Source organism: Aotus nancymaae, unplaced genomic scaffold, assembly GCF_030222135.1.
Source record: "Aotus nancymaae isolate 86718 unplaced genomic scaffold, 86718_ANA_hifiasm-v0.15.2.pri h1tg000077l, whole genome shotgun sequence".
Lineage (NCBI taxonomy): Eukaryota > Metazoa > Chordata > Mammalia > Primates > Aotidae > Aotus > Aotus nancymaae.
The window spans coordinates 6,118,536-6,133,217 of NW_026988492.1; the positions used below are offsets into that span (position 1 = coordinate 6,118,536).

The following is a 14,682-nucleotide window of genomic DNA, read 5'->3' on the forward strand; positions in this document are numbered from 1 at the left end:
TCCTGGACACATAAACATTTTTTAAAACAGTAAGTTGGAGAAATGAAGGTTTGTTGGCACAGATTTTTTTTTTTTTTTTGAGATGGAGTCTTGTTCTGCCACCCAGGTTGAAGTGCAGTGGTGCAATCTTGGCTCACTGCAACCTCTGCCTCCTGGGTTCAAGTGATTCCTGTGTCTCAGCCTCCCAAGTAGCTGGGACTACATACTTGGCTAATTTTTTGTATTTTTAGTAGAGACAGGGTTTCACCATGTTGGTCAGGATGGTCTTGATCTCCTGACCTTGTTATCCGCCCGCCTCAGCCTCCCAAAGTGCTGGGATTACAGGTGTGAGCCACCATGCCTGGCTGGCATGGATTGTACATATGTTTCCTCTGCCTCTACTTTTGGGACCTCAGGGGTTAAATTGGTGATGACTGACCGACCCATAGATGTTTGCTGTTTTGCACTGAAAACCCATCTTATAATTACAATAGTAACTCTGAGAGCAGAAGACCTCAAGATATCATCTGACTGATCACTTCGCCTTTAGGAAAAGATTAGAACCTAATCATCCCTTACAGAGTGTCCACTTTTTTTCTGTTTACATATAAAAGCTTTTGGTGACAGATGTCTAACAGTCATCCGGCATCTATACATTCCAGCATGTAAAAGTTGTTAGGATTTAGAACAGCTTTCAGTGGAACTGCAACAAGTGAATCCAGCTCCTGGCTTTGTACTAGAGCAGCTGGTCCACGTCGTCTCAGTTCTTGTCCCTCTGCACAGTGCGGTGTGACAGTTACCAACAAGCCGTTTATATTCTCGATGCTGTATTTAGTTCCCAGCACGGTGGTTAAGCACTGAATTGCACATTTGATCAAACCTGGGTCTGTTTCCCTCTCGGGACTAACTTGAAAAGACAAAGGTGTTGGGTCGGTTGTGAATGATTTCTGACGGTAAATATTGTCGCTGTAACTGGACCTCCTGCGTTGTGTTTCCTTATTCAGCCCGCCCAGTGTCTTCCAACTCCACCTTCTCAGAAGTCACCCTGGCGGGTTTAGCCAGTAAAGAAAACTTCAGCAGCGTCAGCCTGCGGAGCGTGAACCTGACGGAACAGAACTCTAACAACAGCGCCGTGCCCTACAAGAGGCTGATGCTGTTGCAGATTAAAGGTATTTCAGAGCAGCTGGGCCCAGTGACTCAGGGCCCGTGGTTTCTGTCTGGTCACCCGAGGAGTCCTGACTCATTCGCCTGTGCCGGGAAGGGAACCCACGTTTTTTGAGAACCTCCTGTGTGTTCCTTGCTATGCAACCTCCTGTCTCTTGAGCTTTCCCAAATTCCATGAGGTAGGAAGCATTCTGCTCACCAGGGCTTCCAGAGGCAGGAACGTGTCTGGGGTCCCAGCAGCTGCTGGGTGGTAGAGCTGGATTCGAACCCACGTCCCTGACTCCAGAATCCGGTCTTTTGCTCCTGATGCCCCGTGCCGCAGGAGGCGGCCACATATTCATGCAGTTACCAGAGGCGCCCTACCCAGTTCTCCCCAAGTCAGTACAGAACCGGGGAGGAGGAGGGCACAGCTTGGAGAAGGAATCAAGGGAAGGTCGAGCAGATGCAGCCCCCCTGCATTCCACTCCAGTGCCCTTCTGTCCATGGCAGGGGAGATTTCAAAGATGAACTAGGGGGGCGCTGGCCATGAGGAGGGAGACTCGTCCGCCCCCTGGTGGCCACTGTGTAGATGACTCCTCGAGAGGAGAATGGAGGAAATCTCTCCCTCCAGGAGGGTTTCCCACGTGTTTCTGCATGACCGCTGTCCTATTGCATATTTAAAAAAAAAACTAGTGGCAAGCTCAAATAAACGATCTCTGTCCTGCGTCCTAACCCAGAGACTACATGGTCAGTGTAATTGTAGAAAGCTCAAAATCAACGAATACTTTGGAGAAGGTGTTGAAAGCCACAGAAGGCAGTGCCTCCCTCCTTCCAGTGGAGAGGCCCCTAGTGTTCACAGTGGAAACGCCCCGGGGGAAGATCCGACCCTTCCTGAGGGTGTGGCTTCCCTTGCTGAGGCCACAGATGTAAGTGAGTACAGGGCGTGGCCAGGGGAGAGAAAGGCCCCAGGTGAAGAGTGAAGGAGGGAAAAGGAGCCCCTGTCTTCATTTCCCTGGAAGGGGGAGCCTCAGTTCACCCACGCATGTGACACTGACAATGGTCCTGAGACGCGGGTGACATTTGGGAAAGCAGGAACCAGGGAAGCAGTCGCTAGTGCTGTCATGATGCCCTTTCTAAATCCCCCTGCTGCCACCCTGGGCCATGGGAACTCTTATTAGCAAACGAGACTCTTTAGAAGCAAAAGCGTCTGCAGCAGGGAGGCTTCCGATGTGGGGTGCGTCCTGTCCCCGTTCTGTCTGGGAAGACAGTGACTGTTTGCCTCGTGTTCAGGAAGAAGACACGTGCAGACCAGGCTGGTGGAGCCTCGGGCCTCGGCACTCAACAGCGGGGACTGCTTCCTCCTGCTCTCTCCCCACTGCTGCTTCCTGTGGGTAGGAGAGTTTGCAAACGTCATAGAAAAGGCAAAGGTTGGTAACTAGAAACTAAAAATGCTGTAGCGAACGTCCCCTTTACACAGGTAGAGTGTTCTCCCTGGTGTCGGTCACAAAGCTTCTCAAACGCCGGGTGTTGCATTCAAGTGAGAAGGGATAGGTGGTGTTTCTTTTCCTGAATGTCTCTCAAACAAGCTTTCATTACATGTTTAAGTGGGATGTTTTAGGACTATGACCTACACCCCCAGCGTTTAGGTCCTGGCTTCCTTCTTACTCCTGTGTAAGAAAAGGAACTGGCCCCACTTTGAAGTCCTTTATCTCAGGTCGCTCTGAAGTTCCTCCATAGACCTATTGAATGAGAATGTCATGGGGTAAAGCCCAAAGAATGAGTGTTTCTTAAAAGCGTCACATGTGACCTATTGAAGATGGAGAACTATTGCTCTAAAGAATTGAAGCTCCCTGGTCTTTCAGTTACACTTTCTTGAGGTCATTGAAAATATCCAGGAACCAGCATCCACCCAGCCCCGTGGTCACAAGGCTTTCCTTTCAGGCGCGCCCTGTTTCTCCTCTCTGGTTTTCACATGTGCCGCTCTGTCTAGCCAAGGGCTTTTCTACCCAGGTAATGCATTCCTCTCTTTTTCTAGGCCTCAGAACTTGCAGCTTTAATTCAGACAAAGAGGGAACTTGGTTGTAGAGCTACTTATATCCAAACCATTGAAGAAGGAATTAATACACACACTCATGCAGCCAAAGACTTCTGGAAGCTTCTGGGTGGCCAAACCAGTTACCAGTGTAAGACTTTATTGTACTTCAGAGATTGACAAGACGTGAATCTCCTTTCTTCTCCCTAACTCATTCTAAACCAGCTACTTTGCAACGGAAAATGTGATGCTCTCCTGTTGTTCTTATCCCTAAGCTGCTGGAGACCCAAAAGAAGATGAACTCTACGAAGCAGCCATAATAGAAACCAACTGCATTTACCGCCTCATGGATGACAAACTTGTGCCTGATGACGACTACTGGGGGAAAATTCCAAAGTGCTCCCTTCTGCAGCCCAGAGAGGTACAGTCTGTGGGCTCTGCCCTTCAGTGACAAAGCACATCAAAAGCACTCAGCACAGCCTGCCCAGTAGATTAGATAGCAAGTTTCCAATAAAGGCTAGCCAGTGTCAGTACCCACTGTAGACAGTCCATGGGCTCTGCCCTTCAGTGACAAAGCACATCAAAAGCACTCGGCACAGCCTGCCCGGTAGATTAGACAGCAAGTTTCCAATAAAGGTTAGCCAGTGTCAGTACCCACTGTAGATCATTTACAGCTTTTTAAAGGATATTTGTGATTTCAACCCATTACTGAAATCTTAAATGCTAATATGGAATCCTGAATATCGGTCAGAGGTGGAATGGATCATTGAAGACTTTTATGTCTTAAGCAAAATGTAAATATTACTTAACCCTATGTCTTGCACTTTGCATAAACATTATAACAAAATATTTTTCAGTCCTTAGTTTAAGGAATCATAGATGCATGTATGTATAATTTGTGGATTTGCCAATTAATGTGCTGCTTTCGTCCTGTCACGCCAGTAAATATTTGTTAATCACATACATTTCCAGTCCCATTAAGTCTGCTAAGTGTCGAGACGGTGGAAGACACACAAGGCCCTTCAGTGTAACTGGGCGGAAGAGTGTTAGGAGGAATGTCATCTGGAGCGAGGGTGGCTGTGTGATGTGTATGGGCATTTACATGGGAAAAAAGTCACAGAAAAAGAAATCTTCAGGAATAATTTTACATAGAAAGTGAAATTGAGCCGAGTTTAGAGTTAAGCAAAATTTGAATTGCTGGAAATGAAGGGAGAAATCATTCTAAGAGAAAGAATAAAACGAACCATGAAAATAAGAAATAGCACTACGTTCAGGTATTCATTCAGCGAACACTTAGTAATCAACCCCTCCTGTGTGTATTGCTATGATCTGATCCCTGCCCTTAAGGATCTTGAAATTGTGTAAAGGCGAGAAGACACCATTGGACCCTGAGTGCCTGGTGTATGAAGGAGCCTCTGTGTATATATTAAGTGAATGAGTGAGCACATGAGAGAGGGAGGAACAGGGGAGAGACGGAGGAAGGAAAGAACATAGGAAGATGTGCTTACACAGCTCTTGTGGATCACAAGAGGAGGAAACATTATCTCGGCCACTTAGGACACTGGGAGGAGGAATCACGCCCCCGGGGCAGAGGCTGGCTTGGTGGGGCAGTGCCAGCTGGGATCTCATGGCTTTTCTGGGTCTGTACCGGTCGCCCCATTAGGATTTCTGTCTTCCTGCATTTGACTCGCTGTCAACAGAGACCCTGATTCAACTGTTGCACGTTCCTGAAGTTAACAAATTCTTTTGTGCCATTTCTCCCAGGTACTGGTGTTTGATTTTGGTAGTGAAGTTTACGTGTGGCATGGGAAAGAAGTCACGTTAGCACAACGAAAAATAGCATTTCAGCTGGCAAAGCACTTATGGAATGGAACGTTTGACTATGAGAACTGTGACATCAATCCACTGGATCCTGGAGAATGCAATCCGCTTATCCCCAGGTACTTCTGCCGCCGCCCGGGACGGCAGATTCCATTCGATCCCTCTGTTCTCACCGCAGTCCTCTACTCTCGCTCTTTGTAGGGTTCAGTTTTCATAAACGATCATATGCAGTGGACCGTGAATATTCACAGAAGGAACACTTCTTTCACTTTTATCCAACTACTGCAGAAATATGGATGCTGTAGTCTTCTGGAAGAGGTTTATGTGATAGCTGATTTTCTGAAGGGAGCGGGAGATGCTGCGAGTTCCCACCTGCGGCACTCCAGCGGCTGCCGTGGCAGATGAGCAGCAATTGTTTAAACAAACCACATACAAGTCTAAAAGGCTTCCCCAGATCTGGAATTCAGCCACCGATGTGAAGGTGCAGAAGCAACGTGCTGCTTCTAATTCACACCTTCCCAGCATCGCCCCGGAATTCCAGGATTTATTTGGCAGTGGATGATGTTGATGCCTTTATACCTTTTGGGAAGGGAAGAGGGGGAGGAGATGGCATTAAAATAATGACTGCGGTTTTAATATTTCCCGCATGTACTGGACTCTTTAAAGTCATTTTGGCAATTCAATAGAATATGTGAAAACTCTAAAATTATGATTATGAAACAAAGAATTTACAGGCAAAGAATTTGTTTTTTTAACAGACCAAAAAAAGGAGTGTTTTTTAACTATACATGCCATTATAATAGATTGGAAACCAGTGAACCACCAAACAGCATAGAATACTGGGCATCACACAACTACATTTTAATGTTTTCCATTGACCTGGTATATGAATTGCAACTTTCCTGGTTAGTTTCCTGCTTTAAAATCCAGCTATTTTCTTATTAATTAATCATTATAGAAACCATTAAAAATTACAGCAGTGTGATAAGTTTTAAAGTCCTTTTTAAGCAAATGCACATTTAACATCAGGATGGTGACAACTGGTGTTTTAAGGACTGTAACTGCAGCTCAAGATTTTTTTGGTACAGCAAAGGACAAAAAAAAAGAAAAAACAGACCGAAGCACAAAATCTATGTGATGCCAGTTGTGTTTAATAGTGGCTTAATCACATATCTGAAAGTGGATAACTGAGCTCCTAGCCCACTGGTTTTCAACGTCTCTGAGAAAATCACCTGAGGAGCCTTTAAACAAATGCATTTGCTAAGCCCAGCCCCAGAGATGTGTTTTTGATTCATGTGAATTAGAGCTTATGTGTCAATATGTCTTAAAAGCTCCCAGGGATTTTAAGGTACAGCCAGGATTACACACCCTGCCCTTCTTAGCAATGAGGCTGAAACCACTGAGCCCAGTTCCGGCTGTAAGTCAGGGAATGGGGTGGCGAAACACACCTGGCTCCTGCCGCAGGTTCATACCCCTTACCCTGCAATCCGGCGCGTCGCTCGCTCATGCTTCAAAACATAGATGACAGATTCTAAAGCAGGAGCTAAGAGCCCTTCCAATTGTCATCTTAGCAAGCCTGCAGAGGAGGACTGACATAAGAGACTCTCATTCAGGTATTTCCTGATAAAGACCGCAGCCTTTCAAGACCGCTGTGCATATTTCATTGGTGCTGATGTTCGGTTCCTCAAGTCCCACAAGAGGTAGACGTGTCTGTGTTCTATGATTTATCCTGCAGCTTTCTTTGAATCCAGCAGCCTTTCTGATGTGCCTCAGCTGTGATGTCAGCAGCTGTGGACTTGACCAAGCAGGAAGCAACTGAGGCAGTAGCACAGCAGGGCAGGAGCAGCAGGGCCAGCTGCTCTGAGGGGTCTTGTATCCCGAGCCGATTCACAACCGAAGATGGGTCTGGAGGGCTGAGAGATCATGCATGTTAATCCAGGGCCATGCCCTCCACAGCACGTGTATCTTCTCGCCTCTACCTTTTTCTAAATTACCTGTGTCCTTGGGTACAGAGCAAATTCTAAAATCCCAAACCCACAAAAGACCTCCAGGTGGGGCTGTGCTGTTCTTTCCTGTCTCTCTGTGCTCCCACAGCTGCTGCCCTGGCCAGTGGCCTAGAAATAAGTGTGCAAAAACGCACTTCATGATCTGTGAGTGTGTTTAGTGACCAAAGAACCTTCGTACTCTGGAGAGCTTTGTTGTAACATGATATAAAATGAGTAGAGAATTGAGAGGGAAGGGAGCTGCCTCTTCCCTACATCTGTTAATTAACAGGAGGGAAACTTGGTGAGTGTCTGCAGGTGACTGGGTGGCTAAAGTAGACAAGTAAGGTTTGCCGGCGGCCGCTGCCTTTGCTGAAATGCTCACCCAGCGTGCCACCCCAGGGTATCCCAAAGACAAGAATTGGCTAGAATGTGGCCCATGCCTGTAATCCCAGTACTTTAGGAGACTGAGAAGGGAGGATTACTTAAGGCCAGGAGTTCATGGCCAGCCTGGGCAACATAGCGAGACCCCTGTCTCCTATTTAAAAAACAAAAATTAGGCACACTGGCTCACACCTGCAGTTCCAGCTGCTATTCGGGAGGCTGAGGCAAGAGGATCACTCCAGACCAGGAGTTCCGAGTTCGAGTCTGTAGTGAGCTATGATCATGTGACTGCACTTCGGCCTGGGCAACAGAGCAAGACCTTATCTCTTAAAAAAAAAAAAAAAAGGCCAAATATGGTGGCTCACACCTGTAATCCCAGCACTTTGGGAGGCTGAGGTGGGCGGACCACGAGGTCAAGAGATGGAGACCATCCTGGCCAACATGGTGAAACCCCGTCTCTACTAAAAATACAAAAAATTAGCTGGGTGTGATGGCGCACGCCTGTAGTCCCAGCTACTCAGGAGGCTGAGGCAGGAGGTTTGCTTGAACCCAGGAGGTGGAGGTTACAGTGAGCCTAGATGGCGCCACTGAACTCCAGCCTGGTGACAGACCAACGCTCCGTCTCAAAAAACAAACAAAAAGAAAGAACTTGCTGGAATGTAAGGCAAGTCTAGTCCTGACATGGTTAATGTCATATTCAGGTACATGTAAAACACCATGGCCACAAAGCTTTGCAAGACTTCAGACTAAAATAACAAAATTTGGTAAAATGCAGGGGAAAAAAGCCATTTGTTCTATATACCACTTATGTGCTTTGAGGTTTTTTCCAGTAGCCGCTGTTTTAGATTCCTTTGTTTAACTTGGCTTAATCTTGGTTCTTTTCCTGTTTATTCTCCCAACCCCCCACCCCCACCCTGCAGAAAAGGACAGGGGCGGCCCGAGTGGGCGATATTTGGGAGACTTACTGAACACAATGAGACGATTTTGTTCAAAGAGAAGTTTCTGGATTGGACGGAACTGAAGCGACCGCATGAGAAGAACCCCGGGGAGCTTGCTCAGCACAAGGTATCCTGGCGACCAGGTCTCAACCTCGGGGCTTGGTTCGGGTCCCAGCAAAAGTGGCCTTGATGTAAAATGATCAAATCAGGTAGTTCGCATGACCGTCACCTCAGATTTATCAATTCTTTGTGGTGAGAACATTCAGATCCTCTCTTCTAGCTGTTCTGAAATATGCAATAGTGTTGGGGACAGTGGCCTATCGTGCCGTAGAAAAGCAGCTCGTTCCTCGCTGATTGTCACTTTGTGCTGTTGGCCAGCATCTCCCAATCCTCCCTCTGCTGCCTCCTTCCCTCACCCCCTCCCCATAAAACAGATGCCTGTTACAGCACATCAAATTGTACGCACAAAAATGTGTCCACTAAAATACTTTTTTAATTAAAATAAAGAAACACACACAGCCTTAAAGCTAGGAAGCCTTCCCCGGACTCACGAGTAGAACAGCAGACTGGCCTCCAGTTCTAACCTGACTCCGGGAGGTGAAGAGTCAGGTTTGCACCTTTTCTCGGGCGTCCATGTGCTCTTGTGGCGATGGGTGTTCAGACCTCCCAGAGTCTTCCTGGAACTGCAGCCTTTCCCTCACTGCAGTTAAGCATCCTAGGACAGAGCGTGGAAGCTGTATTTTTATGCTGTCCCATGAACAGCTGAAGCAGCATTGAGTGTGACAAGGAATGGCTGTGGAAACAGGCAACCTTCATGTTCCCCTGTAGGAAGACCCCAGGGCCGACGTCAAGCCGTACGATGTGACGCGGATGGTGTCCATGCCCCAGACGACAGCGGGCACCATCCTGGACGGGGTGAACGTCGGCCGTGGCTATGGCCTGGTGGAAGGGCACGACAGGAGGCAGTTTGAGATCACCAGTGTCTCCGTGGATGTCTGGCACATCCTGGAATTCGACTATAGCAGGCTCCCCAAACAGAGCATCGGGCAGTTCCACGAGGGGGACGCCTATGTGGTCAAGTGGAAGTTCATGGTGAGCACGGCAGGTTAGTGAGCGCTCGTGGTTTCTTCCGGCTGAAAGAGGCTGGCCTGCAACCCTGCGGGAGCCAGCTTCCCCAGCACGCCCTGCTGTGCCCTCTGCTGTGTGCGCGCGTGCAGTGGGGCACTCCAGTCATGCGTCTTTGAGAGCCACTTAGTAAACCACAGAGGGGAAAAGAAGTAAGGCCGAGTCCCTGACAGCCTAGCCTTGCCGGGACCGCTGGTGTTCACCTGTAGAAACTGACTTGCACATCAAGGCTTCCTGGCTCCTTCTCTCCCTCCCTGTCCCTGTCCCCAGAGCTGTTCTGGGAAAGCGATGATTGGCCTCTAAATGATATTTCTCATGTGCCTGTGTGCTGCTTCAATTAAAGTCATTAAGTAGAGAACATCTTTGTGATTTAAAGCTGGTACCAAATGGTGCTGTAACATTATAGTAAATACACGCACACAAGGTTGATTTGAAAAGTAAGAGGCTGTTTCTCCCAAGGCTGAGCGCACGGGTGGCCTTTTTAGGTCTGGTTTAGTACATGCAGAGTCTAAACTCTCCTGGGTTCCTGTTGGTGACATGCCCAATTGCAAAACACTCACCTGGATGCTTGAAGCTGGAGGCGGGGGAGTCAGGTGAACTCTGGAGAAACCATCCATGTCCTTGCCAAGGAGGAGCCTTCCTGCAGCGCTCCTCACCCCTCCCACTTAGGACAACATGCAGGTCATAGCTCTGTGACATCAACTCAGAAGAGTTTTTGGCCTCTTTACAGCCCCCTTGCTGTGCAGGTGCGCCTGCCCCGGGGCCACGGGAGGCCCAGGTTGATCAGACACCTGCAGGTGCAGAACCACGTGATTTCTTTCCTGATTTACACAAGATGCATCTATGCATCAGCTGGCATTTCCTGAGCACCTACTCTATGGGAGACACTTTTTGTAGGGACCAAGTAAATATTTCAAGTCCTGTCTCCAAGACGCATGTGGTATCAATGACGTAGAGCAAGTGCAGGAACAGCCAGCAGGCGACCTTGCTAGGCACCAGGCCGGTGGGGTTGTGTGCTGTGCAGAGCCCGGTTGTGGCCCAGAGGTTTCCCCCCACCCCCTGGGGCACGATGCTGGGTCTTTACTTGCCTCTAGCTGAGGGCTTCCTGGGCTCCCTGAGACTTGTTCTGTTGTGATGCTAATTTCTCAGATGAGGACCAGGACAGTAAGATCAAGGAATCTGCCTGAAGCCACACAGCTAGCAGAGAGCTGAGCTGGACACTCACATCCAGGCGCCCTCTTTCCAAACCCAACCGTGCTGTTAACCCGCTTTGTGGGCAGGGAGTCAGAGGGGGGCTCCAGCACAGGATGTGGGGAGCCCTGAGTTTGGCTACAAGGAGGGACCGAAGAGCCGAGTCACCAGATCAGGGCAGGGAGCAGGTCAGGGTTGAACCAGCAGCAAGGCGACTTGAGGCTGGCTGCTGAGCACACCAAACTTCAGGGGCTCCTTAAACAGCAGGAATCGGATCTTCCAGCGCCCAGGCAGCTCCTGTCTCTCCTTCCAGGGAGTAGTGGAGTGGCGGACAAGGAACCCCAGTGAGAAGGACATTTCTTTCCTTTTGTTCTTTTGTGTGTGTGTGTGTGTGTGTGTGTGTGTGAGAGAGAGAGAGAGAGAGAGAGAGAGAGAGAGAGAGAGAGAGAGAGAGAGAGAGAGAGAGAGAGAGACAGGTCTTACTCTGTCTCCCAGGCTAGAGTGCAATGGCAGAATCGCGGCTCACTGCAGCCCTAACCTCTCAGGCTCAAGTGATCCTCGTGCCTCAGCCTCCCAAGTAGCTGGGACTACAGGCATGTGCCACCGTATCAGGCTTTTAAAAATTTTTTGTAGAGATAGGGTCTCACTGTTGCCCAGGCTGGGCTCAAACCATGCTCCCACTTCAGCCTCCCAAGGGGAGCAGCATTTCTCATCTACTTAATTTCTTATGAGCAAGCAATTGGAACTGCTCCTTTCCTTTTTCATAAGGAGGCATGTCCCCTGAGGGAAGATGACAGGCGCTGAGACCCTATAGCCTGGGATTCAGAATCTCAGGCCCGGGTTGAGTAAAGTTACCCCGTCTGAGCCTTGGTTTTCTCACCTGGAAAGGAGGTATTATAATACTCAGCTCACAGGACTTTATAATCAGGCATATATGATGTTGAGCAGGTGCGTGGCCTGTGTTCACACTGCAGGTGCGGGAAAGACTCATCACTGACACTGTCAGCAGGAACAGCATAATTACTGTTTTTAACTTGAAAAGTGAGATAACGTGGATCTCCCCAAAATAATGGCAATTTCCAGAGTCAGTGTCGTGGATTTACGCTCTTGCTCTCGTGCAGAGGTGGCACGTGCAGTGATAATTAAGCTGATGCTGGTTACCAGTGATGACGGTAATAGGGAATTGAGTGTGTTTCGGGGCAGGCGGATCTCTTAGCGTGTGGAGTAACAGAACTGGGAACTTTAAAGAACAAACTAAATGCACTTGTAGTGCCCCTGGGGAAATCGTGTTTATAAAACCAGACATTTTCTTACCTAAGCTGTTACGAGGCAAAAAAAAGAGGTAATAGTGAATAGATGAATGAGTAAAACTGTTAAAGTGAATTAATTAAAAATAAAGCTGAGTTCAAAGACCTTCACGGACTACTGACTTGGAGGCCCCTAGGAAATGATTTGACCCAGTCGATTCCTTTCTATATTTCTTCCCAATAAACACAATGGACATCTCACAGCCAGCTCCAATGGTATCTTTCCAGCAGACTTACAACTTTGAAAATGTCCAGCTTTAGAGAATTAGGATACAGCAGGGAGCATTTAGATTCCAGACTGTCCCTCCAGCAGCTGGGAAGCACAGCCCGACGGCACTTGTGGACACTCCGTAGCCAATGCGGAAGCTCTGGCCCCTTGGTGACACTAGGCTGGCTCCTCCATCACTTGCGCCCACAAGGGCCACACCTGCAAACAAGACTGAGCGCTCAGGGAGCACTTGTGGGAGAAGGTCAGCAAAAAGCAGTAGTTGTGCAGATGGTACAGCCTCCGCTTGGCCGATGCCAGCCAGCCTGCTACGGTCGTGTCCTGGCCCAGTGCCTGCAAGTCAGGGTTGCTCGCACCCCAGCAGGGTCAGGAGACAGATGCTCCAGGTGCCAGGGATGCTGAGCCAGGCTTCCCTAGGGCGTGACAGAGGCTTAATTCCTATAAATTAGAGGTGGCTGTGGTGCGAGAATACTTAACCATGAGCAGTCTTTACACCTCTGTTTTCTGTTATTCCTAACTAGCACTCCCGGCACCAAACTCACTCTTGAAAGTGCTTTGATGGGATAACATGTCCACACTTTAAATTAGGTAACTAATCAAGGTTGTAAAGAGAATAGTCCTTAAGTCCTTACCACTAAAAATTTAATCTTTACATTGCTGAAATTAAAAATGAATATACATATGAAAAATTAAGTTGCATACAAGACTGAATTTGGATATGTGCAAGAAAACTAGTGAAATGTCTGCTTTACAAAATATCTTTAAAGAAATAAAATTCTAGACTCACACCTGTAATCCCAGAGTTTTGGGAAGCTGCGATGGGAAAATCACTTAAGGGCACGTGTTTGAGTCTAACCTAGGCAACATAGTGAGACCCTGTCTATACAAAAAATCAAAAATGAGCCCAGCATGGTGGCATTTACCTGTAGTCCCAGCACTCTGGGAGCCTGAGGCAGGAGGATCACCTGAGCCCAGGAGTTCAAAGGTGCAGTGAGCTATGGTCATACCACTGTACTACAGCCTGGGCAACAGAGCAAGACCCTGTCTCTAAAATAGGAGTAATTTTAAAAGGAGATACAATTCTATTTGGGGTATATACAAGTCAATTTACAATGTTAGGATGTGATGTTGATTACTTAAGTGTGAATATGTATTTACACAATGTATTTGGGTGCTTACAAATTTCAAGGTCTTTATAAGCTGTTATGATCTATTTGAAACATATCTTTCCTCAGTAATCGATTTCGTGAAACAAATTTTCACTTTTGAAGAAGGGATTGCTATTCAAAGGCAAAGTTTTGTTGCTTGGGAAGCAGAAATTTCAATTAAGTGGCTTCCAAATTAATTGTGGGATTTATAATCTAGTCATTGATGGTTCTTATTTTATTTTTCCCTCTCAGAAACACCCAAACTTAACCAGTTTAGACCACAGTGGATGGTACGAAAGGCTGTGTTTAGTCAAAATACTTTCAAGAAATTATTCAAATCATTTAAGAAACCTATGTTACAGATACCTTACCAAACAAAGAGATAAAAGTCAAATAAATATGACCCCGACCTTTGAATAACTTAAATGAGTTTTATAAAACACTATTTCCCTTTTTGCATTTTAGGAAGGGGCACTACAAGTGCCTTTACTTTGTTCTTTAAAGTTCCCAGTTCTGTTACTCCAAAGGCTAAGAAATCTGCTCGCCCCTTCAAATCTCAATACAATCGTAATGTTGGAAATGGGACTGGAGCTGAGAAAAGTTACGGTGATATAAACCCAGAGACTCCAGTCATTCTCATTCCTTTTTAACCTGCGTGGGTGTTCCCACCAACTGCATTCTCCTGTGTTGACCCCCACTCCCTGGGATACCCAGGCCTTTGGGTCAAGAGCTTGGTCTGCTGGCCTCACTCAGCCTAGAAGCTTCTGCTTCCAGATCAGCGTTAATCGCGTCTGCACTCCCCACCTCCTCAGAAAGGCCTTTCCTCAGCAGCCGTCCCATGAGCCCGACCCTGCCTGGCATCAAGTCCTTAGCTCTTGTCCTCATTGCACTTATCACTATCTGAAATTGCCTTGCTCTTCTCGCTCGTCTCTTTGTTTATTAGAACAAAAGCACCGAAGTTGTTTGTCTCGTTCATCATTGTAGCCCAGAATCCTGAAGTCCTGGCTCAGTGAATATTTGTTGAATGTGTGAATGAATGAAGGGAATCTAGAGTGAGACATAGTCTTTTTTTTTTTTTTTTTTTCTGAGACGGAGTTTCGCTCATTACCCAGGCTGGAGTGCAATGGCGCGATCTCGGCTCGCTGCAACCTCTGCCTCCTGGGTTCAAGCAATTCTCCTGCCTCAGCCTCCCGAGTAGCTGGGACTACAGGCATGCGCCACCATGCCCAGCTAATTTTTTTTGTGTTTTTTAATAGAGACGGGGTTTCACCTTGTTGACCAGGATGGTCTCGATTTCTTGACCTCGTGATCCACCCGCCTCGGCCTCCCAAAGTGCTGGGATTATAGGCGTGAGCCACCGTGCCCGGCCGAGTGAGACATATTCTTACAGGTAGAGATTTGGATGT

At 47.6% G+C, this 14,682-nt stretch overlaps 1 protein-coding gene across 17 annotated transcripts in view; it reads left to right on the forward strand.

Moving 5' to 3' along the window:
* Positions 1–14,682, forward strand: part of SVIL (supervillin) — a 182,065-nt gene that overhangs the window by 150,159 nt on the left and 17,224 nt on the right. For all 17 annotated transcript variants that reach the window (XM_064368542.1, XM_064368539.1, XM_064368536.1 and 14 more), the window contains 7 exons: positions 984–1,148; positions 2,413–2,549; positions 3,158–3,305; positions 3,430–3,575; positions 4,919–5,094; positions 8,262–8,406; positions 9,108–9,384. In XM_064368542.1, the coding sequence (XP_064224612.1) occupies positions 984–1,148; positions 2,413–2,549; positions 3,158–3,305; positions 3,430–3,575; positions 4,919–5,094; positions 8,262–8,406; positions 9,108–9,384 (1,194 nt within the window). The remainder of the gene's footprint in view (positions 1–983; positions 1,149–2,412; positions 2,550–3,157; positions 3,306–3,429; positions 3,576–4,918; positions 5,095–8,261; positions 8,407–9,107; positions 9,385–14,682) is intronic.